The 27,994-nt window shown below is 40.0% G+C and overlaps 1 protein-coding gene and 1 pseudogene across 1 annotated transcript; both read left to right on the forward strand.

Annotated features, from left to right (window-relative positions):
• The first annotated feature begins 1,177 nt into the window (after nucleotides 1-1,177).
• On the forward strand, nucleotides 1,178-27,994 carry LOC132009596 (adhesion G protein-coupled receptor E4-like). Its single transcript, XM_059387635.1, has 9 exons — nucleotides 1,178-1,414; nucleotides 5,108-5,266; nucleotides 7,399-7,593; nucleotides 11,871-12,106; nucleotides 14,154-14,220; nucleotides 17,050-17,141; nucleotides 20,368-20,548; nucleotides 26,717-26,812; nucleotides 27,935-27,994. Exons 1-9 carry the CDS (start codon nucleotides 1,178-1,180, stop codon nucleotides 27,992-27,994), a joined length of 1,323 nt encoding a protein of 440 aa, XP_059243618.1.
• Nucleotides 16,078-16,842, forward strand: LOC132009666 (small ribosomal subunit protein eS6-like; annotated as a pseudogene).

Raw genomic sequence — 27,994 nt, forward strand, 5'->3', positions numbered from 1 at the left:
CAATGGAATTCCGTGTTGCTCCAATAAAACAATTCATAGAAGCCTTTTATTGTTACTTGAGTAAGTTCCATGAATGACACTGATAAAGCCAGAGTCTGGGAAATTCACATTGGATTCTTACAGCCAGAAAAAAGAAAAAGAAAAGAATCCTATTTTGTTTACCTTAGATGTGTTGGAGCAGGATTAGAGTTGAGATTTTTTAATGGCTTCCCCTATCTTTTCCGTGCTTAAATCACCTCCACCCTCTGCAATGCTTTAGGCTGGTTTCCTTGAACAGATGTCTTTCCCTTGCAAATGGACAATGAGTGGCTCCCCATTTCCTGGAGGAAACCAATCAGCCTTTCAGCTCTTTCTCTCTTTTTAAAGTTTCTGAATATTTGTGTTTATTTTTATTCATTTATATTTTTTTTGCTTTAAGTTTTAAATTTTTAAAGAATTTTTACTTGAGATATAATTGACATATAACATTAGTTTCTGGTGCATGACATACTGATTTCATATTTGTCTAGCTCATTTTAAAAACTGTGCGAACTGTCTAAATTTAATCACCTTTAAGATTTTTCCTTTACTATTTTTCACATGACCTTTCCCTCCTGCAAACTTAACCTGCTAATAGTCTTTTTCTTCCTCTTTCACTTCCTTGCTCTCCCTTTCATCTCTTGCTTTCTTCTCCCCTTCTCTCTTTCCTTTGTTCTTCCCCCCTTTCTTCTTCCATCCCATTTTCTTTCCCTTCCCTTTTCTCCCTTTCTTCCTTCTCTAAATCCACCCATTCATCCACCCATTCATCCATCCATCTACTCACTCACTCACCCATCGATTAAACGGCCTGCCTTCTTTCCCCTCTTCCTTGATTCCTTCCATCAATTCATTGATTTGCATTGGAATTTGGGGGGAATATAATAATGACTTCACATTTTCCTAGCTCCAACCTAAAGTTGGTTATTAAATATCTGTAATCTTTTCCTTAACTGTAAAATGCCAAAGAAAACATTCCCTAGCAAAAGTGGTAGTCATGAAGAAATTTCTATTTAAAATTTAAAATCTGTTAAAAAGAAAATGATTATGACTTATGTGAATGACTCAGCACATTGTCCCACAGTAAAGGCTCAATAAATGAGAACTAAAATCATTTTTTCCAATGATCTGTGAAAGTTAAGACAGATTACATTGCCCCCAAATGGCCATCCCTGAAACTAGGTGGGGTTTTCTTTTCATCCCAGGTATTGTCGCATTTATATCTTACACTTCTATTGGTTCCATCATTGGTGAGAGTTTTGCATCTGAGGAAAATCTAAGGACAAAGGAAAAATTGCATAATTTCTACCTGAACTCCAAGGTAGTGAGTGGTACAGTGGGATCCAGAAAGAACATCTCACTCCCCGTGTCGGTTAATTTCACATTTCAGCATGAAAAGGTATGTGAGAACCAGGTAACTCTATTACATGTGCAGGGATTTCATCATTAAATGGGAATGTTTCCATGCTGATGAATTCACAGGTTGGAAGTCTGTAAAAATGAAATCGAATCTCACCCATCTGAGAGACGTGGTGTTGGAAAGTCCAAAATAAACCAAGGGTGTGATACGGCTTCCTGAGAAACTGGGGTATCCCTGAACTGTACTGAGGAGATAACTTCATAATCAGCCTCTCATCTCTCCCCCAGGACTCTGGACATGTCTGACTTGTCAAACCGGTCCAAATAAAACTGGTCAGGGTTTAAGAAGGCACCAATCCAGACCAGCATGTGAGATGAGTGGTAGTCCTTAGGTGTTTTTGGAGTGCTTCCTAATGGCTGTAACGAGGCATAATACCAGGCACATTCCAATAGAAAAGTTTTCAAGGTTTTAGAACTTTGCCAAAATTAAAATTGATTTGTTTTCTTCAAAGGGGTTGTTTGCTGTGTAAACAATTACCCCAGAACTTGTCAACTTAAAGTGATATGAATGTATTATCTCACTTTGTTTCTTTAGGTCAGGAATCTGGGTGTAGCTTTGTTGGATGGCTCTAGCTCAAGGTTTCTCAAAAGTTTTCTGTCAAGATGGTGGCTGGGTGTTGTCACCAGCAGACTTCACTGAGGCTAAAGGGTTAGTTTTAAAGGTAGATCCACCCTGTGGCTGGTGACAAGAGGCTTGTTTTTTTTTGCCACGTGGGGCTCTCTGAGAGCTGCTTCACTGTTCTCATGGCATGGCAGTTGGCTTCCATGAGTTCTCCAAGAGAGACTACTCCCAAGGAAGTGGAGTTAGACTTGACATTTTGAAGGGAGTGCCAAATAATTGATGGACATTTCTTAAACCAGTACACGGAGAGTTGCTGCTGAACAAACTGGGTTCAAGTCCCCGCTCCCTTCCCACTCACTAGTTAGGCAAATTACCCAGCCTTCTGTGCTGAGCACGGTCCAGATGCTGAGGTTCTGCTACTGGTAATAGTAATGTGCCTTCTTGTTGTGTGGGATAAATGAGTCCACATGTATAAAGCCCTTAAAATAGTGCCTCACATCAACAAATGGTGCTGGGAAAATTGTGTATCTGTGTGCTAAAGAGCAAATGGACTCTTACACCATACATAACATGAACACAAGATGGATCAAAGACATAAATGTAAGACCTAGAACTATCAAACTTCTAGAAGAAAACATAGTTGAAAAGCTTCATTACTTAAATTTGGCAAGAATTTCTCAGCTACAACACCAAAAGAACAAGCAACAAAAGTAGAAATAGACAAACTAAAAACTTCTGTGCATCAAAGGACACAGTCGATGGAATGAAAAGCTAACCCACGGAATGGGAGAAAATACCTGCTAAAGGATTAGTACCCAGAATACATAAAGAATGTCTACAAGTCAACAATAGCAACAAAATACCGCAATTTAAAAGAGAGAGAGAGATAGAGAAAGGATCTGAACACATTTCTCAAAAGATGATATACAAATGTTCAAGAAGCATATGCAAAGATGCTGGAAGTCACTAACTATTAGGTAAATGTAAATCAAAACTGCAATAACATATCACTTCATATCCATTAGTATGGCTACTATAAAAACAAAACAAAATAAGATGAAGAGGGAGAGAAATTGGAATCATTGTGAACTGTTGGTAGGAATATTAAATGGTGCAGCCACTATGGAAGATAGTATGGTTGTTCCTCAAATGCTTGAACCTAGTATTACTGTATGAAATAATATCGACTAGTGTTTAGCTTTTTTAAAAAAAAAATGAGCACTGGGTGTTATATGTAAGTGATAAATCACTAAATTCTATACCTGAAATCAATTTTACCATATACATTAAATAATTAGAATTTAAATAAAAACTTGAAAAATAAAGAAATACAATTTTGATATATGTTACAATAGGGATAAACCTTGAGGACATTTTGTTAAGTGAAATACACCAAACATAGAAAGAAAAATATTGTAATCTTCCATTTTGTATAAGGTCCCCAGTGTATTCAGGTTCATAGAAACAAAAAGTCGAAGAATGTTTGCCAGGAGTTGCAGAGAGAGAAATGGGAGTTATTTTTTTAATGGGCAGTGTTTCCGTTTTACAAAATGAAAAAAAGTTGTGGACAGGACACCTGGGTGGCTCATTTGATTAAGTGTCAGCCTTCTGCTCAGGTCATGATCTCAGGGTTCTGAGATCAAGTCCTACATTGGGCTCCTTGCTCAGTGGGGAGCCTGTTCTCCTTCTGCTTGTGCGCTCTCTTTCTCTCTCTCTCTCTCTGACAATTTTTAAAGAAAGTTCTGGAGATGGGTTGCACAAAAATGTGAATTTATTTAACATTATGGTGCTGTCCGCTCAAAAATGGCTAGGGTGAGAAATTTTTATATTATGCAATTTTTACCATAATAAAATCTTTATTTAAAAATCTGACACATAGGGGTGCCTGCGTGGCTCAGTGGGTTAAAGCCTCTGCCTACGGCTCGGGTCATGATCTCAGGGTCCTGGGATCAAGCCCCACATCAGGCTGTCTGCTCAGTAGGGAGCCTGCTTCCTCCTCTCTCTCTCTCTGCCTGCCTCTCTGCCTACTTGTGATCTGTCTGTCAAATAAATAAGTAAAATCTTTAAAAAAAAAAAAAATCTGGCACATTGTAAGAATTCCAAAGCATTAGATACCATTACTTTCTAGGCTCAGCCTTTGTTGATTTTTTTTAAATGCAATTACATGGGAATTTCAGAACACAGGAAGTGGTGAGCACTCAGAATATTTTTTACTGCCTTTTATTCCCTGTCAAAGGAAATATTTAAAACCTCTAAATATCAAATAAGCAATATTCAGACACCATTTCCCCCTTTTCCCAGCTCTTGGCTGAACACAGGATTTTTTTTTTCTTACAAAGAGCCTTAAACCTGGATTAAGGAAAGAAACAGGTTTTTGTCTCCTTCATATAATCAAACTTTGGGCATGATTGAGTGGCCATGTGAAAGCATTCTGACCCATTTATACCTCCCACTGGGGCCCATTATACCTAAGTTGTTCACTTGTAGCAGCTTCAATGAGCAAGTCCTTTTCTGTGTCAAATCACAGAACAGTGAACCAACACTTTTGTGCATGTACTGTATTTTGGGGTATGCCCCAGCGCATGCATCTGGGACAGTAACAGTACCTACACCATAAGCTGCTATGGAGGTTAATCGAGTTATTCCATGCTGAGTCTAGAGATTGGTGCCTACATGTGTAGATATCTGTCAGTGTTGTCTCTGTTGGTGACAAGGACAATTTCAAGGGAGAAAAGAACCACTAGTTAGGAATTCAACAGATATTTTCTCTTCTTCAGGAAATCACATTGCCTTGACATCAAAAATTATCTCCTTTTTCTCTCCTCTCCTCATTTACCTTACAAATGAGAGAGACAGTAGGTAGGATGGTTAAGACTTACAGCTCTGAAGTCAGAACTCCAGGACTGGAATCCCATCTCAATTATCACCAGATTCCAACTGTCAGTTTCCCCATGTGTAAAAAGAATATATGAATACCTACCTTACAAGGATTTTGTAACAAGTAAATGAGATAATAGACACAAAATGCCTAATATATTTTGAAATATGAACAACAATCAGTAAATGTTAGTTATTCTATGACTGGGCTAAGGTAATGTTGTTATTCTCCAGATGAAGAGAGAAAATGAGCAGTCCATCTGTGTCTATTGGCAAGGGTCGTCTTGGTCTAATGAAGGCTGTCAAGTCATTTCTTCAGATGAAAATCAAACCCTTTGCAGCTGCAACCACCTCTCCAGCTTTGCCATCCTTGTGGCAACTGCCAAATTAAAGGTAATCTCTACTTTTGTAAATAAACTTACCTTTCATTGAAGTGGAACATTATCAAGTTCTAGTAAAAAGAAGATTGAATGCATTCTGACATTGAACAGAGAGCAGTTTTAAAGCAAGCCCTCTATTCATGAAAGGCTGTCAACATTTTCAGTGGAAATCACTAGAATGTTCACCTGGAAGTGTTAGCCATTAAGTGCTTCTCACAGTTTCCTGTTCCTAAGAACCATAGGGTGGGGTGTTTATTTATAATGCAGATTCTTGGCTCCATTTCCAAGAGATTTGGATTCTGAAAACGGGGTGTGGGGTCAGGGGCCTGAATTTTACAAGGGGATTCATTCCCTAGACAAATATTCCTCGAGCATCTAGGACCACTAAGTGTGTGGAAGATACCCCATGCTTCTGTGAATGGGGACATAGTAAGTAATGAACCTCAGAATAAATGAATTGTATTGTATGTTACAAACTTCTCTCTCTGATATGGGGAAGTGACAACAGGGACAACTCTGTGCTCCCTCAACACAGAGGGAAAGAATGTCAAACATCTCCTGAATAGCTCTTTACCTTTACATTGATCATACATTGAACTAATATTTGGAACCTATTGGGTTAAAGAAAAGGTACTAGAGTTCCTGGGTGGCTCAGTGGGTTAAGCAACTGCCTTTGGCTCAGGTCATGATCCTGGAGCCCCAGGATTGAGTCCCAAGTTGGGCTCCCTGCTCAGCAGGGAGTCTGCTTCTCCCTCTGACCCTCGCCCCTCTCATGCTCTCTCAATCTCTCTCTCAAATAAATAAATAAAATCTCTTGAAAAAAAGAAAACATAGTAGTAAATTATTTTATGTCTCCTTTTACATTTTTAATGGGGCTACCAGAATATGTAAAATTACCTCATAGGATATATGTTTTTTGAAAAAACCCACTTTATTGAGATTTCCTTGATATGTAAAAATTGTATATATTTAAGGTGAACAATGTGATGTTTTAGTATATGTGTATGCATTATGACAAGATCTTCATGGTCACGATACATAACTTACCCATCACCTCTATATAGGTGTCCTGTCATGTGTGTCTGTGATGAGAAGGTTTAAGATCTACCTTCTTAGCAAATTTCAAGTACACAATACAGCATTGTTATCTGTTGATACCATGCTGTGCATTGGATCCCCAGAACTCAGTGAGCTTTCATAACTGAAGCTTGATGCCACTTGGCCACAACTCCTCATTTTCCCCTACTCCCAGCCTCTGGCAACCGACATTCTACTCTCTGCTTCTGTGAATTAGACTATTTTGGAGTCTGCATATATGTGAGATCATACAATATTGGTTTTCCTGTGTCTGGCTTGCTTCATTTGGCCTGATGTTGTCAGGATTCTTCCACGTTGTCGCAAATAGCAGGATTACCTTCTTTATTAATGCTGAGTAATACTCCACTCTAGTAATGTAATGCATATACCTCAGTGTCTTTACTCATCCATCCATCAATGGGTGAGACATATCTCAACCATATCTCATAGGTTGATTCCATATCTTGGCTATTGTGAATGATGCAACTGTGATATTTCTATGGGCCATTCCAGTTTGGTGGTTTCAGTTTTCCAACAATCCTGTGTGAAAATGCTCTTAATGCCTCTATTAACTTGCCAGGACTGTGATGACAAGTTTCACAGTCTGGGTGGCTTAAACAACAGAAACTTATTTTATTACAGATCTAGAATCTGGAAGTTCAAGTTCAAGATGCTGGCAGGATTGTTTTTTTCCTGAGACATCTCTCCTTGGCTTCCATCACCCTGTGTCTTCACATGGTCCTCCCTCTCTACCTGTCTGTTTCCAAATTTCTTATAAGGGTACCAGTCTTACTGGATCAGGGCCCACCCTAATGACATCATGTAACTCAGTTAACCCTGTCTCCAAATACAGTCAGATTCAGAGGTCCTTGGGATCAGTACTTTTACATATTAATTTGTGGGTGGGGAACACAATTCAGCCTGTAATATTACCTCCATTTTAAATATGGGGACACCAGATCTCAGAGAGCTAAAGTCATTTGTTTGAGGGACAGACCTGGGACACCCATCAGGCACATAACAACATAACTGGAAACTCTAATGGATTTCTTCTTTTGCGGCTCATAGGTGGATCCTGTACTGACCATGATCACATACGTAGGGTTGAGCCTCTCTCTGCTGTGCCTCTTCCTGGCAGCCCTCACCTTCCTCCTGTGCCGAACCATCCAGAACATCAGCACCTCCCTCCACCTGCAACTCTCCATCTGCCTCTTCCTGGCTCACCTGCTCTTCCTCACTGGCATTGAGCGGACAAAGTCCAAGGTAGGAGAATTAGCTGAGACTCACTTTTCTGTGAACATTTCCAGTGGTTTGCTGCTATGCTCTTGAAGCCCAAGGAAGGGTAGCTAGATGTAGGAAAAGGGAAGGAAGGTCCAAAAATTTGGATGGACAGTTCAACTGCCATTGCCAATGGCTGCTCACCTTAGTGCTATCAATAGTGGGTCTCTGGGAATGAATATTAGAAGGGAGCTCCCTGGCTATGAAATGGTAAAAGTCGGGGTGCCTGGGTGGTTCAGTCAGTTGAGTGTTCAACTCTTGGTTTTGGCTCAAGGCATGACCTCAGCGTCATGAAATTGAGACCCGCATCACTCTCACTCCGTGGGGAGTCTGCTTCCCCTCTTCTGCTTCCTCTGTCCCTCTCCCCTTTCTCTCAAATAAATATATAAATCTCTTAAAAAAAAATAAATGGTGAGGGACGCCTGGGTGGCTCAGTTGGTTGAGCCTTCAGCTCAGGTCATGATCCCAGCATCCTGGGATTGAGTCCCACATTGGGCTCTTTGCTCAGTGGGGAGCTTGCTTCTCCCTCTGCCTCTGCCTGCTACTCTGTCCACCTGTGCTCACTCTCTCTCTCTCTCTGACAAATAAATAAATAAAATCTTTTTTAAAAAAATAAATGGTGAAAGTTGCATATCAAAATTAATTTATTTTAACTTGGCAAACCTAAAGCATGAGTAGAGGAAGTGACTTGCCTAATATCGTATAATAGGTTTTATGAGGTTTTAGTTAAGAACCTGACTGTCCTTCACTTAATTCAGGGCACACAGGTCTAGATCTGCACTTTGTAGCAGAACCTCCTATTAAGATAAAAAATATTCTATATATGAACTCTTCAATATGGGAGTGACTGGCCATATGTGGCTATTAAGCACTTGACTTTGGCTAGTGTAACTGAGGAACTGACTCTTCAATTCTGTTTTAATTTTTTTAAAGATTTTATTTATTTATTTGACAGAGAGAGACACAGTGAGAGAGGGAACACAATCTGGGGGAATGGGAGAGAGAGAAGCAGGCTTCCCACCAAGCAGAGAGCCTGACACGGGGCTCAATCCCAGGACCCTGGGATCATGACCTGAGCCAAAAGCAGACACTTAATGACTGAATCACCCCGGCACCCCTTAAATTCTGTTTAATTTTAATGAATTTAAATGCAGATAGTCCCATGAGTGTCTCCTAGCCATAAGGTAGACTGTGCAGATCTGTAGATATCAAGCTTATTCAGCAAAGAAGGACACTGAAGTGTTTATTTTGTGAATATTTGTGAAAATATAGTTCCTCTAAAGCCATTGGGTCACCTTTCAGTACTTTGCTAAATGAAAATGTTGAACATAGGATACTCAGCTCTCTCCAATAGTATTTTATGCATGAGTGAGATGAATCTAAGCCAAAGGTCAAAAAAATTGTTTCCCAGACCTAACCGTCAGCAGTTCCTTTCTGTTGAGTCTGCTTGTGGCTTTTAATTAAAAAAGAGTTGCCAGTATCTGGGTACTTACCTCAAAGAAGAAGCACTGGGTGTTATATGCAAACAATGATTCATGGAACACTACATCAAAAACTAATGAGGTACTGTATGGTGACTAATGTAACAATACAAAATTTTTTTTAAACTTAACAATGTTTTAGGGCGCCTGGGTGGCTCAGTGGGTTAAGCCGCTGCCTTTGGCTCAGGTCATGATCTCAGGGTTCTGGGATCGAGTCCCGCATTGGGCTCTCTGCTCAGCAGGGAGCCTGCTTCCTCCTCTCTCTCTCTGCCTGCCTCTCTGCCTACTTGTGATCTCTGTCTGTCAAATAAATAAATAAAATCTTTAAAAAAAAAAAAAAAACAATGGTTTAAAAACTTTTGTATCAACCTGGACAGGACTGGAGGAGATTATGCTGAGTGAAATAAGTCAAGCAGAGAAAGTCAATTATCATATGGTTTCACTTACTTGTGGAACATAAAGAATAACATGGAGGACACTAGGAGAAGGAAAGGAAAAGTGAAGTGGGGGAAATCGGAGGGGGAGATGAACCATGAGAGACTGTGGACTCTGAGAAACAAACTGAGGGTTTTGGAGGGGAGGGAGATGGGGGGTTGGGTAATCCTGGTAGTGGGTATTAAGGAGGGCACATATTGCATGGAGCACTGGGTGTGGTGCATACACAATGAATCTTGGAACACTGAAAAAATAAAATTAAATTTTTAAAAAAAGACACTTCTCTAATGAAGACATACAAATGGCTATCAGACACATGAAAAAATGTTCATCATCACTAGCCATCAGGGAGATTCAAATTAAGACTACATTGAGATATCACCTTACACCAGTTAGAATGGCCAAAATTAGCAAGACAGGAAACAACATGTGTTGGAGGGGATGTGGAGAAAGGGGAACCCTCTTACACTGTTGGTGGGAATGCAAGTTGGTGCAGCCTCTTTGGAGAACAGTGTGGAGATTCCTCAAGAAATTAAAAATAGAGCTCCCTATGACCCTGCCATTGCACTACTGGGTATTTACCCCAAAGATACAGATGTAGTGAAAAGAAAGGCCATCTGTACCCCCAATGTTTATAGCAGCAATGGCCACGGTCACCAAACTGTGGAAATAACCAAGATGCCCTTCAACGGATGAATGGATAAGGAAGATGTGGTTCATATACACTATGGAGTATGATGCCTCCATCAGAAAGGATGAATACCCAACTTTTGTAGCAACATGGACGGGACTGGAAGAGATTATGCTGAGTGAAATAAGTCAAGCAGAGAGAGTCACTTATCATATGGTTTCACTTATTTGTGGAGCATAACAAATAGCATGGAGGACATGGGGAGATAGAGAGGAGAAGGGAGTTGAGGGAAGTTGGAAGGGGAGGTGAACCATGAGAGACTATGGACTCTGAAAAACAATCTGAGGGTTTTGAAGGGGCTGGGGGTGAGAGGTCAGGGTACCAGGTGGTGGGTATTATAGAGGGCACAGATTGCATGGAGCACTGGGTGTGGTGCAAAAATGATGAATACTGTTATGCTGAAAATTAAAAATAAATTTAAAAATTTTTTTTAATTTTTTAAGATAATTAAAGAAAAAGAATTTGAAAATAAGTTCTGAAAGAGACATTTGCCCAACCATGTTCACGGTACCATTGTTCACAATAGCCAAAGGTAAAAACAACCCGTGTGTCTTGACAGACGGCAGGTACAAGAAGTGCTGTATATACATAGGTTGGAATATTATTCAGCCTTAAAAAGGGAAGGACATACTGACACTTGCTACAACCTGAATGGACCTTGGGGACATTGTGCTTAATGAAATAAACCAGTCACAAAAGGACACATCCTATCTGATTCCACTCACAGAGGGTCCCTGAAAGACTTACACATATTCCCAAAGACAGAGGGTCGACGATGGGAACCTGGGGTGGGGGAGGGTCGGAAGGTCAGTGTTTCAAGGGGACAGATTTCAGTTTTGCAAAATGAAGAGTTCTGGAGATGGATGGTGGGGACGGCTGCACAACAGGGTGAACATACTTAACACTCACAGGCATTGAACTAGACCACGAACCATGCACTCATAAATGGTAAGAGGGTAACTTTTGTGTCATGTACTGTGTATTTTCCCACAGGTTTTTTTTTCTTTTTAACTGTCCACATTTGAAAACTGAGAGATTTTGCTTAACAATCCTGATTTCCAGGTGTGTGTGTGCATATGTTTTAAAGAAAGGAAACACTGGCAATATTAGGCTCACATTCTTTGATTATGGTGATGATGATGATGATGATGATGATAGTCACCATGCAGTACATCTTTGGTTTGTTTGTTTGTTTGTTTGTTTGTTTTTTACATCTTTGGTTTTGATGTGATGTTCCAAGTTCATTGTTTACATATAACAACCAGTGCTCCGTGCAATACGTGCCCTATTACTCAGCCATCAGAAATGATGAATACCCAACTTTTGCATCAACCTGGGCTCACATTCTTGAATGGAAACCATTGCTGGAGCTGAAAACAACTGCTGCTTTTCGGAAGGGTCATGTGGCACAGTTCCAACCACTACCTCTTCCCTAACACTTGCCTGCTTGACAGATACATGCTCCCTGCCTAGCCCTCCACAGCTATTTGAGTTTACCGCCATGAGTCAACCCAGAGAAGTACAGGAACTCAACCCAAGCATCTTGCTCTGCACGACTGTGTTCCATTGACCTTGTATCCCCTTTGCTCCAAGGAATGGTGAACATTGTTCTCTGTGTACCCGTAAAGTTCTCCCAACTTCTGTCTCCCCTCCAGGTGCTGTGCTCCATCATCGCTGGGGTGCTACACTACCTCTACCTGGCTTCCTTCACCTGGATGCTCCTTGAAGGGCTGCAGCTTTTCCTAACTGTCAAGAACCTCAAGGTGGCCAACTACATCAGTGCAGGGAAATTCAAGAGGAGGTTCATATATCCTTTTGGCTACGGGATCCCAGCTGTGATTGTAGCTGTGTCTGCAGGGCTTGGACACACCAGTTATGGAACAGAAACTCAGTAAGCACAGTGTCTTTGTTATGAGGAAGTAACAATACAAATATGAACTCAATGTATTAAACATCTACTACCTGTGCTATTGAAGGCTCTGTGGGCCCCCCAGGAAACAAAGCAGACAATAAGCAAATAGACATGCAATATGATGTTGGGCTGTGATAGCTACCACCACAGAAAGCAAAGTAGAGAAATGAGAATATATGTGAGGTGATATTTGAAATAGTGTGGTCAGAGGGACCCCTAAGAGGTAAACTTCCTATGACATATGTTACTTAATTTTTGAAGTGTCTTACTGTGTTTATTTCCCAGTGCTGTTTGAACAAATTAGCTCAAACTTGGTGGCTTAAAACCACGCAATCTTGTTATCTTAGAGTTCTGTAGGTCAGAAGTCTATCATGGGTCTCACTGAGCTAAAAACAAGATATCAGCATGTACATTCCATCTTGGGCCTGGAGGGGCATTTCCAGCCTTCAGGGACCACCCATATTCCTCAGCTCATGTCCCCCTTCCTCTGTCTTCAGAGCTGGCAACATTGCGCCTCTCTGACCTTTGGATCTCCTTCTGACTCTCTTCTGTCTCTCCTTTCCACTTCTAAGAACACATGTGATTCCATGGGATCCACTCAAGTAATCCAGGGTAATCTATCTCCCCATTCCAAGATACTTACACTCAATTATATCTGCAAAGTCCCTTTTGCTTTGTAAAGTAGCAATTCACAAATTCTGGGCCTTGGGACTTGGACACCTTTGGAGTGGAGAGAAGCTCAAGTTATTCTATCACACCTATAAATTTATCTTCTTTCATAATTTGTTCTAACTTGGAAAATTATTTTTAGGACCAAGTGGGCAATTGTGGGTTTAGGGTGGACATAATTTTGGAAAAGAAATAACGTACAAAAAAGTGTCCTTTGAACTAAGCAGTAAACAACATACTTTTGAAATACAACTTGAGGAAAGGGCACCGTCCTTTATGAATGAAAATCAGAGTTGAAATTAAATATTTTTGTTACTAAAAGCCAAATCTCTGTTTATCCTGCTATTGGTCTATTCCAGCAGTTCTTAGGTAGGGTGAGACTCACAAGAGACTTTCAGCAGTGTCTGGAGACCTTTTCTGTTGTCACAACTTGAGGGAGAGAGGTGGCCAGAGATGCTACTGAATGTTTTGTGGTGCACAGGGGGTTGACCCATGTTGACCATGGGCCCCAAATGTCAGTAGTACCAAGACAGAGGAATTCTGGTCTATTCAAAGCCACCGCTCTGGGTTTGTAATTGAATTCTGATAGTGGAAGGATGGGTCAGCATTCACTGGGTCCTCGATGCTTAACTGAATGAGTGGTCTGGGCCACTATACCCAGAATATAAGTTTTCCATGAATGTTAATCATTGTTAATTTTTCTCCATGTTAATGGTTGTTATTGTCATATTATTATTTCGCCCTGACCCAGTTCCTGTGCCCATTTTTCTCCCTATGTTTCAGTTTAGGGAAAGGTTTATTTTTAAGATCTTATTTATTTATTTGACACTGAGAGAGAGAGAAAGAGAGAGAGAACACGGAGGGGGAGCTGCAGGCAGAGGGAGAGGGAGAAGCAGACTCCCCACTGAGCAGAGAGCCCAGGACTAGAGGGCTGAGCAGGACTAGAGCCCAAGACCCTGAGATCATGACCTGAGCCAAAGGCAGCTGCCTAACTGACTGAGCCACCCAGGTGCCCAGGAAAGATGTTTTTTTTTTTTAATGCACACTAAAAACCTAATGATGTTACTATAGGGTGACTAACGTAACATAATGAAATAAATTTTTTTTCTTAAAATTTTTATTTTTATTATTATTATTATTATGTCACGTTAGTCACCCTACAGTACATCACTAGTTTTTGATGTACTGTTCCAAGATTTATTGTTTACATATAACATCCCAGTGCTCTATGCAATACGTGCCGTCCTTCATAATTTTTTTAACTTTTAAAAACTTTAAAAATTAAAAAAATAAAAATAAATAAATGCATTTGTTTCTTTTTATGAAGATCTGGAAAGTTGTTTGTTCTGTTTTTCAGCTGCTGGCTCAACTTCCATGGAAGATTTATTTGGAGCTTCATGGGACCTGTTTTTATTATTATTTTGGTAGGTGTATAATTTTTGTTGTCACTTTGGATATAGAAAATACCGTGTTTTGTGATTTGACAAAGGAATCATTGGATAGAGACCTATTTAAATTTTCTTTAGAGTCTTTAGACTTAGAACAGAACATACTAAGAGACTATGTATGGACCCTTCTCTTTGTGGAAAGAGTCACATCTGAGCTGAGATGAAGACATCACATGTTGCCTCAGCGGAATCACTGATAATTTGGCTTTCTAAAAAAATATGTGGTCACTGTCAATCAGCTTTTTAAAAATTATAATAAAATCATTTAACATGAGCTGTATCCTCTTAGTAAAATTTTAGGGGTTCAATGCAGTATTGTCAAACATGGACATGATGGCGTCATACAGCAGAGTTCTAGAGCATAATCAGCTTGCATGACTGGAACATTATACCTCCTGAATCATAATTCCTTATATCCCTTTTCCAGCCCCAGACCCCAACACGACCATCCTACTCTCTGTTTCTATGAGTTTGACTATTTGGACACCTCGTGTAAGTGAAGTAATGCCGTATTAGTCCTTCTGTGACTGGCTTATTTCACCTACCATCATGTCCTAAAGGTTCATCCGTGTGGCCACATAGTGTAAGGTCTTCTTCTTTTTTAGGGCCGAGCAATATTCCACTGTGTCTGTCCATCTATTTACACAATGAGCTATTGCTATCAAATCTACTATACCCATTCTCTTAATGGATACTTAGGTTGTTTAAGCATCTTGGCTTTTGTGAATAATGTCGCATGGAGTATGGGAGTATGGATATCTCTTCAAGATTTGAACTTCAATTCCTTTTTTATTATCTAAATTCAGTTAGCCAACATACAGTCCATTATTAGTTTCAGATGTAGTGTTCAATGATTCATCATTGCATATAACACCCAGTGCTCATCCCAACACAAACTCAATTCTTTAGGATAGATATCCAGAAGTGGGATTGCTGGATCACAAGTCAGTTATATTTTAAATACTTTGAAGAAGCTCCATACTGTTGTCTACAGCAGCTGTACCAACTTACATTCCCACCAACAGGTGTGCAAGTGTCCCAATTTCCTCACATGTTCACCAACACTAGTTATCTTTTTCATTACAAATAACTTAAAATTCACAAGAACTTGCAAAAATAGTTCAAAGAGTTCCAAGTAGCCTTCACTCAGCTTTACTCAAAGATAATATTTTACATAATCATGGTAAAATACCAAAACCAGGAAAATGACATTGGTACAGTCACATCAACTAGACTACAAGCCTCAATCAGATTTCCTCTCTGAATTAATAGAATGTGTTTTGCAAATACAATTTGACCATCAATCTTGGGTGTTTTTTAATGGTTGTGTAAAACATTTAGTGATCCTAAAATTTTGTTATGAAAAGGTCATGCTAATGGGGGGAGGAGGGAGCAAAGCTTGGAAAAGGTAAGCACCAAAATGGAAATAGTGCTTATCTCTGCCTATGAGTTTCTTCACCAGAATTCCAGGTAAGTTCTGTCTGTTTTTCTGCATTTTCCTAATTTTGGATAATGAACATATATTGCTTCTCTGGTCATAAAAAAACGGAGGCTAGGGGCACCTGGGTGGCTCAGTGGGTTAAGCCTCTGCCTTTGGCTCAGGTTATGATCTCAGGGTTCTGGGATTGAGCCCACATCGGGCTCTCTGCTCAGCAGGGAGCCTGCTTCCTCCTGTCTCTCTCTGCCTGCCTCTCTACCTACTGGTGATCTCTTATCTGTCAAATAAATAAATAAAATCTTTAAAAAAAAATGGAGGCTAATTTTTTAAAAAATCAAGGCATATGCAACTAATGGACTGTTGAGCACAACATCAAAAACTAATGATGGAGGCTGATTCAGGATGAAGCTGAACATCTCTTTCCCAGCTACTGGCTGCCAGAAACTCATTGAAGTGGACGATGAACGCAAACTTCGTATGGCCACAGAAGTTGCTGCGGACGCCCTCGGTGAAGAATGGAAGGGTTATGTGGTCCGAATCAGTGGTGGCAATGACAAACAAGGCTTCCCCATGAAGCAGGGTGTCTTGACCCATGGCCGTGTCCGCCTGCTGCTGAGTAAGGGGCATTCCTGCTACAGACCAGAGAAAGCGCAAATCTGTTCGGGGTTGCATCGTGGATGCCAATCTCAGTGTTCTCAACTTGGTCATTGTAAAGAAAGGGGAGAAGAATATTCCTGGACTCACTGATACTACTGTGCCTCGACGCCTGGGGCCCAAAAGAGCCAGCAGAATCCGCAAACTCTTCAATCTCTCTAAAGAAGATGATGTCCGCCAGTATGTTGTGAGAAAGCCCTTATACAAAGAAGGTAAGAAACCTAGAACCAAAGCGCCCAAGATACAGCGTCTTGTTACTCCACGTGTCCTCCAACACAAACGTGGGCGTATTGCTCTGAAGAAACAGCGCACTAAGAAAAACAAGAAAGAGGCTGCAGAATCTGCTAAACTTTTGGCCAAGAGAAAGAAGGAGGCCAACGAAAAACGCCAGGAACAGATTGCCAAGAGACGGAGGCTGTCCTCTCTGAGAGCTTCTACCTCTAAGTCTGAGTCTAGTCAAAAATGAGATTTTCTAAGAGTGACAAATAAATAAGATCAGACATTTAAAAAAAAAAAAAAAACTAATGATGTACTATATGTTGGCTAACAACATAATCATAGAAAATAATCGAGGCATATATCCAGAGAGTTTCAGAAATCCTGAACATATTTTACAAGTTTCAAGAATGAATTCCTTTTTTAAATCTCATTTTTTTATTTTATTATCAGATATTAGCCTACTTTAAACTCTGCCCTTCATGTCATTTCCACAGATCAATTTTTCCTTCTATCTGACCACCCTATGCATTTTGAAAAACCAGCTTAGCTCCCTCAATAATGAATTATCCAGGATGCACAACACAAGGTAGGTGGGCACAGCGCCAGAAAATGCAAAAGAGGTTTGGGTTTTTTCCCCCTCCAGAATTTTTCACTGTGTAAAGTGGGGGCAGTGATTCTAAAATGAGGGGTAATTTTCTGGAGACATTTTTGGTTGTCGCAAGATGGGGTGGAGGGTGAAGAGGGGAAGGCTGCTACTGGCATCTAGATGTTAGCCACCTGGGATGCCATGACATCCTATGATGCACGGGACAGCCCCCCGCATACACATATATACACACAAAGGTGACCTACCCAAATGTCAGTAGTGGTGAAGTTAAGAAACCCTGAATTAAGAGAATAATATCTTTGCAGTTTCCCTTATTTTTATAATTTGGGGGAATGTATATGGTCCAGGCAAAAAGCAAAGTTTATCCAGCACATGAATCTCTAATAGGGTTGTATTTCTACAAGAAGTCCTTTTCAGTACTTAATGTTGTGAATTATAGGTTGTAATTAATATTATTGTATTAACTTGTTTTATGCACGGTGTTATTTAGGTACATAATAAGAACACTAGATCAGGAGGTAGCTGCCATTGAAAAGATAATTTGTTATACTCACAGACCCTGAGAGGAAGGGCATGCTGTGCCACAAGAAGGGGATTTTCTGGGGAAACACCAGAGTTGGCTAGCAGGCGGGGGACAGGGGAAATTGTAGGCAAGTGCCTTTATTGTGGTGTCTGTGGGAAAGAGGTATAGCAGGGTAAACAGGCTTAGGATCGACTAGTTTGAAAAATTCCAGTAAGAGACTCTTTTAAAATTGATTTTATTTAAATTCAATTAGTTAACATATAGTGTAGCATTAATTTTCAATGTAGAGTTGTTATTCATCCATTGCATGACTTAATGTTTACTAAGTGCCCATTATATCAAGTACCTCCTTAATGCCCATCACCCAGTTACCCCATCCCCCCACCCACCTCCCCTCCAGCAACCCTCAGTTTGTTTCCTAGAGTTAAGAATCTCACGGTTTGTCTCCCTCTCTGATGTCATCTTGTTCTATTTTTCCCATCCTTCCCCTATGATCCTCTGTTTTGTTTCTTAAATTCCACATATGAGTGAAACCATATGATAATTGTCTTTCTCTGATTGACTTATTTAACTCAGCATAATTCCCTCCAGTTCCATCCACATCCATGTAAATGGTAAGATTTCATCTTTTTTGATGGCTGGGTAATATTCCATTGTGTGTGTGTGTGTGTGTGTGTGTGTGTGTATACATATATACCATCTCTTCTTTATCCATTCATCTGTCAATGGACATCTTGGCTCTCTACATAGTTGAGTTATTGTGGATATTGCTACTATAAACATTGGGGTGCGGGTCCCCCTTCAGATCATGGTGTTTTTTTTTTCTTTTGGGTAAATACCTAGTATTGCAATTGCTGGGTTGTAGGGTAGCTGTATTTTTAACTTCTTGAGGAACCTCCATACTGCTTCCCATAGTGGCTGTACCAGCTCGCATTCCCACCAACAGTGTAAGAGGGTTCCCCTTTCTCCACATCTTCACCAACATTGCTGTTTCCTGTTTTGTTAATTTTAGCCATTTTGACTGGTATGAGGTGGTATCTCATTGTGGTTTTGACTTGTATTACCCTGATGCCGAGTAATGTGGAGTAATTTTTCATGTGTCTGTTGGCCATTTGTATGTCATCTTTGGAGAAGTATCTATTCATGTCTTCTGCCCATTTCTTTTCCAGATTCTTTGTTTTTGGGGTGTTGAGATTGATAAGTACTTTATAAATCTTAGATACTAACCCTTTATCTGGTAAGACATTTGCAAATATCTTTTCCCATTCTATAGGTTGTTTTGATTTTGTTGACTATTTCCTTTACTATGCAAAAGCTTTTATCTTGATGTAGTCCCAATAGTTCATTTTTGCTTTTGTTTCCCTTGCCTTTGGAGACATGTCTAGCAAGAACTTGCTGTGGCCAAGATTGAAAAGGTTGCTGCCTATGTTCTCCTCTAAGATTTTGATGGATTCCTGTCTCAAATTTAGGTCTTCCATCCATTTTGAGTCTATTTTTGTGTGTGGTGTAAGGAAATGGTCCAGTTTCATTCTTCTGCACATGGCTGTCCAATTGTCCCAACACCATTTGTTGAACAGACTGTCTTTTTGCCATTGGATGTTCTTTCCTGCTTTGTCAAAGATCAGTTGACCATAGGGTTGAGGGTCCATTTCTGGGTTCTCTATTTTCTTCCATTGATCTATGTGTCTGTTTTTGTGCCAGTACCATACTGTCTTGATGATGACAGATTTGTAGTAAGAGCTTGAAGTCTGGAATTGTGATCCTACCATCTTTGGTTTTCTTTTTCAACATTCCTCTGGCTGTTTGGGTTTTTTTCTTGTTCCCTATAAATTTGAGAGACTCTTGACTATAGGAAAACACACTGAGGGTTGTGGAAGGGAGGTGGTTGTAGGGATAGGGTAACTGGGTGATAGGCACTAAGAAGGGCACTTGATGTAATGAGCACTGGGTGTTGTATGCAACTGATGAATCACTGAACTCTATCTCTGAAACTAATAATACACTCTATGTTAATTAAATTTAAATAAATTTTTTTAAAAAGAAAAGAAAAATGCCAGTGTGTTTCTGGGCATAGGGACTTTCCCCAGTTGTCTGGTACCTGGCCCTGGAGTGATTAAGGCAGATGAATAGTGGCCTGGAATGTGAGAGATCCATAAAGGAGGTGGTTGAGGGTGTGAGCTTTGAGTTGGTTGGTTTGCATTTGAAAAGTATACTCTAAGAATTGGCTAACCCCAGGAAGGGCAGGCCCCGGGGGGGGGGGGGGGGGGTGTCCGGCAAGGTTCCCGTTGTCACACCAACAGACTACAGAAAATAAAAAACATAGTTAATACACTTATGGTATATAATTCTAATAAATGTCATTATGTTACTATTATGAATACTGGAACATATGCTATTTCATTATACCAAACAAAAATGTATACTTTTTGTATATTTGTAATGTATTACTTTCTATCAATATTTACATGTGATATTTAACACTTCACAATATATTATACTAGCATTACATACCAGTCAGTCTCTATAACACTCCTGCCAGGGGTAATCATGTTGAACAGGCTGACATTCTAAGTCCTGAAGCCCTGAAGCAAGAGTAAAACCATCGCAGTATGTGAGAGAAACCATTGCCATGAGCCATGGAGCTGAGATGAATAACATCATGCTGTGTATTGGTTTTGGCAGGATGCTGGCATTCAAAGCCATTGCTCAGCTTTTCATTTTGGGCTGTTCTTGGGGCCTTGGTTTCTTTCTGGTGGAAGGAGTACTGGACCCCATCAGGTCGGTAATGGCCTATTCCTTCACCATCATCAATGTCCTACAGGGCGTCTACATCTACCTGGTCTACTGCCTTCTCAATCACAAGGTAAACCAATCTGCCCTCCACATATTCCACTGTCTCTGCGTTTCCCACGTTCTACTGCTACTTTCTGTCTCTTGGACTTCTCCATTGCTTGGGTAGTGGTTGTGTATGTGTGTTTGGGGGGTGGAAGGGTGAGGGAGGTGGGGCTCTTTCTTCCCCATCTTAAGTTTTGTCCCAGGGACCACCTTTCCAGGATTTCTGTCTCTTGCTTCCAGTCATTTGAACCTGCATTGAAGTAGCAGAAACTGGGTAGAGCCATACAAGGCCCACAATCAGACGTTAAGAATCTGACAATGAGAAAAAAAAAAAAATGGAGAAAACACAGTAAATGCTGAGAAATCGTCGTATAGGACTTTACAAAAAATCCCTATGCTACGAAAACAATTCTGGGTTATTACATTTAAATACTGAGTTTGTAATTGTAAACGTGGGCTAATTCTTAGAATGACAAAAGAATCAAATGTTGACTTTGAAGGGGCATGATGTTATGCGTTATGGTGTGGGAGCTATAATAGAATGATTTTTATGTGATGCTCAACTTTTATAAACTGCAATTTCACACAAATAGTTTGGAATTTGTTAATTTTACAAGGACCTCTGAATCTTTCGATGGCTTAATCATTTTCTTGGGTGTGCCTATCTTGTCGTGATTCTTTTTAGAGTTTCACTTTTTTAAATTATCTGGTCCAATTTGCAAGATTTTTGTCTATTGTAAGGGTTGGTAAACTTTTCTTAAAGTATCAGGAAATATTTTTGGCTTTGCAGGCTGTAAGATTTGTGTTGTATCTATTCACCTGTGCTCTGGTACCATGAAAGTGCCCATAGACAGTATGTCAATGAATGGGCAAGGCAAAACTTTATTTACACAAATAAGTAATGGACTACATTGGGCCTGGGGGAGTAGGTTGCTGGCCCCTGGTCTATTGTGTTTTGAAAATTCTCCAACATCACAGTCACTGATTTCATGAGCTTACAGATTTTTAAATTTTTTTATTATGTTATATTAGTAACCATAAAGTACATCATTCGTTTTTTTTAATTTATTTATTTTTTATTTATTTTCAGCATAACAGTATTCATTATTTTTGCACCACACCCAGTGCTCCATGCAATCCGTGCCCTCTCTAATACCCACCATCTGGTTCCACTCCCACTCCCCCGCCACTTCAAACCCCTCAGATTATTTTTCAGAGTCCATAGTCTCTCATGGTTCACCTCCCCTTCCAATTTCCTCCAACTCCCTTCTCCTCTCTAACTCCCCATGTCCTCCATGCTATTTGTCATGCTTCACAAATAAGTGAAATCATATGAAAATTGACTCTCTCTCTTGACTGATTTGACTCAGCATAATCTCTTCCAGTCCCGTCCATGTTGCTACAAAAGTTGGGTATTCATCCTTTCTGATGGAGGCATCATACTCCATAGTGTATATGGACCACATCATTAGTTTTTGATGTAGTGTTCCAAGATTCATTGTTTGCATATAACACCCAGTGCTCCATGCAATACTTGCCCTCCTTAATAACTATCTCTGGGCTAACCCATCCTCCCACCCCCACCCCCTCTAAACCCCTCAGTCCATAGCCTCTCATGGTTTGTCTTCCCCTCCGACTCCCCCCACTTCACTTTTCCCTTCCTTCTCCTCCATGCTATTCCTTATGTTCCACAAATAAGTGAAACCATATGATAATTGTCTTTCTCTGCTTGACTTATTTCATTTTTACAAGATTTTCAATTTCACTTTGCAATCATTGCCATTGGGACTTACTAATTGGCTGTTTTACTGGCTGGTAGAATGATGGGTGTGAAAAAATACAGTAAGTACTACATGTAATGCTATTAAACACGTGATGGATATTAAGGTCACATGTTGTGATGAGCACTGGGTGTTACACGCAACTGATGAGTCATTGAACACTACATCAAGAACTGATGATGGCCTATATGTTGGCTAACTGAACATAGTAAAAAAATAAAAATAAAGGTCACTTTCAGCAAAAAAAAAAAATTATCTTTAAGTCATCTCTATATTCAGTGTGGGGCTCAAATTTATAACCCTGAGACCAAGAGTCACATGTTCCACAGACTGAGCCAGCCAGGTGCCCCACATGTATGCAATTAATGTTCAATCATTAAATTTATATGGTAGCTAGTTAACAAAATGAAGTAAATTTTTCTCAATCATTTCATTGCAACTTAAATTTAAAATACAATAAAACGTTTAATACAATTGAACCCTTTAGAAACCAGGAAAAATAAGACAGCAGCAAAAGTACACAAATATAGGGGTGCCTGGGTGGCTCAGTGGGTTAAAGCCTCTGCTTTCAGCTCAGGTCATGATCTCAGGTCACGGTCCTGGCATCGAGCCCCACAGGGGGTTCTCCTCTCAGCAGGGAAACTGCTTCCCCCTCTCTCTGCCTGCCTCTCTGCCTACTTGTGATCTCTCTCTCTCTCTGTCAAATAAATAAATAAAATCTTTTTTAAAAAGTACACAAATACAACAGTTATAATACTTACCAAACTTCAATGCATTTTAAAATACCAGCACCAGATGTTTACTTATGTTTCCTAGTACCACTAGATTTGGCCATCACTTTCAAAAGCTACAGGAATACTGCACTATACTTATAATGATCACTTCCTAGGATTGATTACATTAATTTTATAAGACCCCAAAGATAAAGAATACTGTCTCCTACCGGCCAGCTTTACTTTTTTTTAATTTCAGTATAATTAATAGTGTTATATTAGTTTCAGGTGTGCAATATAATGAGTCAACATTTCCATGCGTTACTCAGTGCTCATCATAATAAGTGCACTCTTTTTTTTTTTTTAAAGATTTTATTTATTTATTTGACAGAGGTCACAAGTAGGCAAGAGAGGCAGGCAGGGAGAGAGAGGAGGAAGCAGGCTCTCAGCAGAGCAGAGAGCCCAATGCAAGGTTCGATCCCAGGACCCCGAGATCATGACCTGAGCCGAAGGCAGAGGCTTTAACCCACTGAGCCACACAGACGCCCTGATAAGTCCACTCTTAATCCCCCTCACCTATTTCACCTATCCCCTACCCACCTCCCCTCTGGCAACCACCGGTTTGTTCTCTGTAGTTAACCATCTGTTTCTTTGTCTCTTTTTTCCTTTTTGTTTGTTCATTTGTTTTGTTTCTTGTAGTCCATATATGAGTGAAATCATATGGTATTTGTCTTTCTCTGACTTATTTCGCTTAGCATTATAACGTCTAGGTCCATCCATATTGTTGCAAATGGCAAGATTTCATTTTTTATGATTGAGTAATATTCCACATAAAATTCATTTTTTGTGATTTTTTATGGTTGAGTAATATTCCACAGACTCACAGATACACACACACCCCTTCTTCTTTGTCCATTCATCTATCATTGGACACTTGGGCAGCTTCCATATCTCTCCTACCAGTCAACTTTAAAGGATAATCTAATGATGGGTTTTTGATGAGGACAGGACCCAGCATCACCTTCCAAGTTGATTCAAACTCAAACTCTTTTTTTTAATCATTGCATTTTATTTCTTCAGTGTTCCAAGATTCATTGTTTATGCACCACACCCCGTGCTCCATGCAATACATGCCCTCCTTAATACCCACCACCAGGCTCACCTAACCCCCCACCTCCCTCCCCTCCAAAACCCTCAGTTTGTTTCTCAGAGTCCACAGTCTCTCATGGTTCATCTCCCCCTCCGACTTCCCCCAATTCACTCTTCCTTTCCTTCTCTTAATGTCCTCCATGTTGTATTGATCAATGGGACCTTATAAATATATGATTTTTACCTACAATTTTGCTTTCCCCTAAATAACTTAGTCTCCATTTTTTTGTTTGTTCAGCTTCATGTAATCTAATGTCCTGTCATGTTATATTTTTTTAATTTTTACTTTATATATTTTAATTTAAATATAAATATTTTTATATCTTTAAAAATTTTATATTTATCTCTAAAAATTTAAATATAGGGTCACCTGAGTGGCTCAGTTGGTTGGGTGACTACCTTTGGCTCAGATCATGATCCTGGAGTCCTGGCATCGAGTCCTGCATTGGGCTCCCTGCTCAGCAAGGAGTCTGCTTCTCCGTCTGACCTTTTCCCCTCTCATGGTCTCTCTCTCTCTCTCATTCTCTCTCTCTCAAATAAATAAATAAAATCTTTTTTTAAAAATTAAATATAAATGTGTTTATATGTATATATAAGTATACATATAAATATAAAATCTGGTCTGCTCACTTTTTAGAAATATGCAATACCTTCCAGTACATTGTAATGAGCAAGATCATATTATAATTATATCACACGTTATAGTTACTTGAGTATTCTAGAGGTTTTATATCTAGAGTATTCTAGAGTTTTTATATCTCAGGAGGCAAGGGAAGAATTCTCAGTTGTTCTCTCTAATCTAATATCTAATCCATATCCCATAGGTCTTTCTTCTTTTAGAGAACCCCCCTTAGTATTTCCTGCAGGGCCAGCTTAGTGGTTCCATATTCTTTCAGTTTTTGCCAGTCTTAGAAGTTCTTTATCCTCAAAGAGTTCATCATTATTATTATATATTTTTAAATACCATAAAGGGGCGCCTGGGTGGCTCAGTGGGTTAAAGCCTCTGCCTTTGGCTCAGGTCATGACCCCAGGGTCCTGGGATCGAACCCCACCTCGGGCTCTCTGCTCAGCGGGGAGCCTGCTTCCTCCCCCACCCCGCCTATCTCTCTGCCTGCTTGTGATCTCTGTCAAATAAATAAATAAATAATCTTTAAAATAAAATAAAATACCATAAAAATACTTAAAACTTTCATGCCTTTTTTTTTTTTAAATCTTTCATGCCTTATCAAACTACAATTGTATCTTTTCCCTCTGTATGATCCTTATATGTGTTGCACAGTCACTCCAGGGACAAAACTAACCCATAGTGACATGCTGGATGAGCGTCAAAGCTAACATTCGGCAATTAGGGACATCTGACTGGGAACCAGACTTGAGTGCTCTGCTTGTTAGGGGGTATTGTGGGGGACTTCTGTCACAAGTGCCCCCATCATAAAGAGACCCCTCGAATTTCTCTTCATTGTTTGCATTGCATGCTCATGAGGTCTCCTTCTGAATAACAGCCATTTAGATACGTTCCTTTTTTAAATTTTTTTTTAATTTTATTTATTTTACAAGTAGGTAGGGGGGCAGGCAAAGAAAGAAAGAGAGAGAGAGAAGGAAGGCTGCCTGCGGAGCAGAGAGCCCGATGCAGGACTCGATCCTAGAACCCTGAGATCATGACCTGAGCTGAAGGCAGCAAACATCCTCAAAAGAGATAGGAACTGCAATGAACATTGGTGTACAAGTATCCACCTAAATCCCTATGTTCAAGTCTTTCAGATGTAGCTAGGGGTGGAATTTCTGGGTCCTCTGGTATTTCTGTCTGCGTGTTAAAGGAACCACAGTGGTTTTCCACAATGGAGCACCATTTTCCATTCCCATCAGCAATGTACAGAGGTTCCAACTTCTCCACATCCTCACCAGCACTAGTTATCATTTAAAAAGCCATATGGCCATCCTAGTAGATATGAAGTGGTATCCCATACAATGGACTACTATCCAGCCATAAAAAGGAATGAAGTTTTGATACATTCTACAGCAAGGATAAGTCTTGAAAACATGATGCTAAATAAAATGAGCCAAAGATAATGAGCAAATTTTGTGTGATTCCACTTACATGAAATATCTACAATAGGTAAATTCACAGGGACAGAATATAGACTAGACGTTACTAATGGCTGGGGAGTGGAGATGGGAAGGTGCTGCTTGATGGCTATCAGGGTGATAAGAAAGTTTTCAAAAATGGATGGCAGTGATGGTTCCACAATGTCATGAATATAATTGACACCACTGAACTGTATACCCAAAAAATGGATACTGTGGCAAATTTATGTTATATATGCTCCATCACAATGAAAATTGTAAAAAAAAAAATGTGTTAACGATATAAATGCAATTCATAAAACATTAATGGGAGGGTCTCTATGGCCAATGAGTGAGGTTGCAAGTCACTTGAAAAACTGACAGGGGAAGGGAGGAAGGAATTCATGCCTTCCAGAGCCCATTTTATGGCATTCATGCCTTGTTCATACTCTCTGAAATGAGGTCCATTTCTGTGTGCTTGCACGTTAGGTACGAGAAGAATACAGACGCTGGTTCAAGAAGATGAGGAAAAGGACAGAAACTGGCAACTATGACTTTTTTGGCTCAGTCACCCAGACCAAAACGGTAAGATTTCCTCTTCTCTCATTTCATGCTTCTCCCCATGTCTGACCTTTCTTGATTTCATCATTTGAGATACCTGATCCTTGCTTTTCAAAGAGGGAGCAGTCTTCAAAAATGAGGATCTTCAGCCAAGGGTGGAATCTTTCTGGATTTATTTGTACAAGACTCTACTGGCATATTTCACATTAATTTGAGCAGGGGGCAGGAGGCAGAAGCAGGCTCTCTGATGAGCGAGGAGCCCAATGCAGGGCTCGATCCCAGGACCCTGGGATCATGACCTGAGTTGAAGTCAGTCACTTAACCATCTGAGCCACCCAGGTGCCCCCAGATACAGGAAAGCTTTAATAATTTTACAATGAATATCCTTCTATACACTACCTATAGTCTACAATTAACATTTTCATGCAGTAGCATTATCTCATCTCTGCCCATTTATCCATCCCCAGTCACTACCTTACACTTTCTTATTTTTTATATGATTGCATTTTTTTTAATTTTTTCAATTTATTTATTTTCAGAAAAACAGTATTCATTATTTTTTCACCACACCCAGTGCTCCATACAATCCGTGCCCTCTATAATACCCACCACCTGGTACCCCAACCTCCCCCACCCCCGCCACTTCAAACCCCTCAGATTGTTTTTCAGGGTCCATAGTCTCTCATGGTTCACCTCCCCTTCCAATTTACCCCAACTCCCTTCTCCTCTCTAACTCCCCTTGTCCTCCATGATATTTGTTATGCTCCACAAATAAGTGAAACCATATGATAATTGACTCTCTCTGCTTGACTTATTTCACTCAGCATAATCTCTTCCAGTCCCGTCCATGTTGCTACAAAAGTTGGGTATTCGTCCTTTCTGATGGAGGCATCATACTCCATAGTGTATATGGACCACATCTTCCTTATCCATTCATCCGTTGAAGGGCATCTTGGTTCTTTCCATAGTTTGGCGACCGTGGCCATTGCTGCTATAAACATTGGGGTACAGATGGCCCTTCTTTTCACGACATCTGTATCTTTGGGGTAAATATCCAGGAGTGCGATTGCAGGGTCATAGGGAAGTTCTATTTTTAATTTCTTGAGGAATCTCCACACTGTATATGATTGCATTTTTATCATTCAGTCTGTAGCTTTCAGAAACCCAGATCTGTTGCTTTTGTTCTTCGAGGTGAATCATCCATGA

This window comes from Mustela nigripes, chromosome 2 (genome assembly GCF_022355385.1).
Source record: "Mustela nigripes isolate SB6536 chromosome 2, MUSNIG.SB6536, whole genome shotgun sequence".
Taxonomy (NCBI): Eukaryota; Metazoa; Chordata; class Mammalia; order Carnivora; family Mustelidae; genus Mustela; species Mustela nigripes.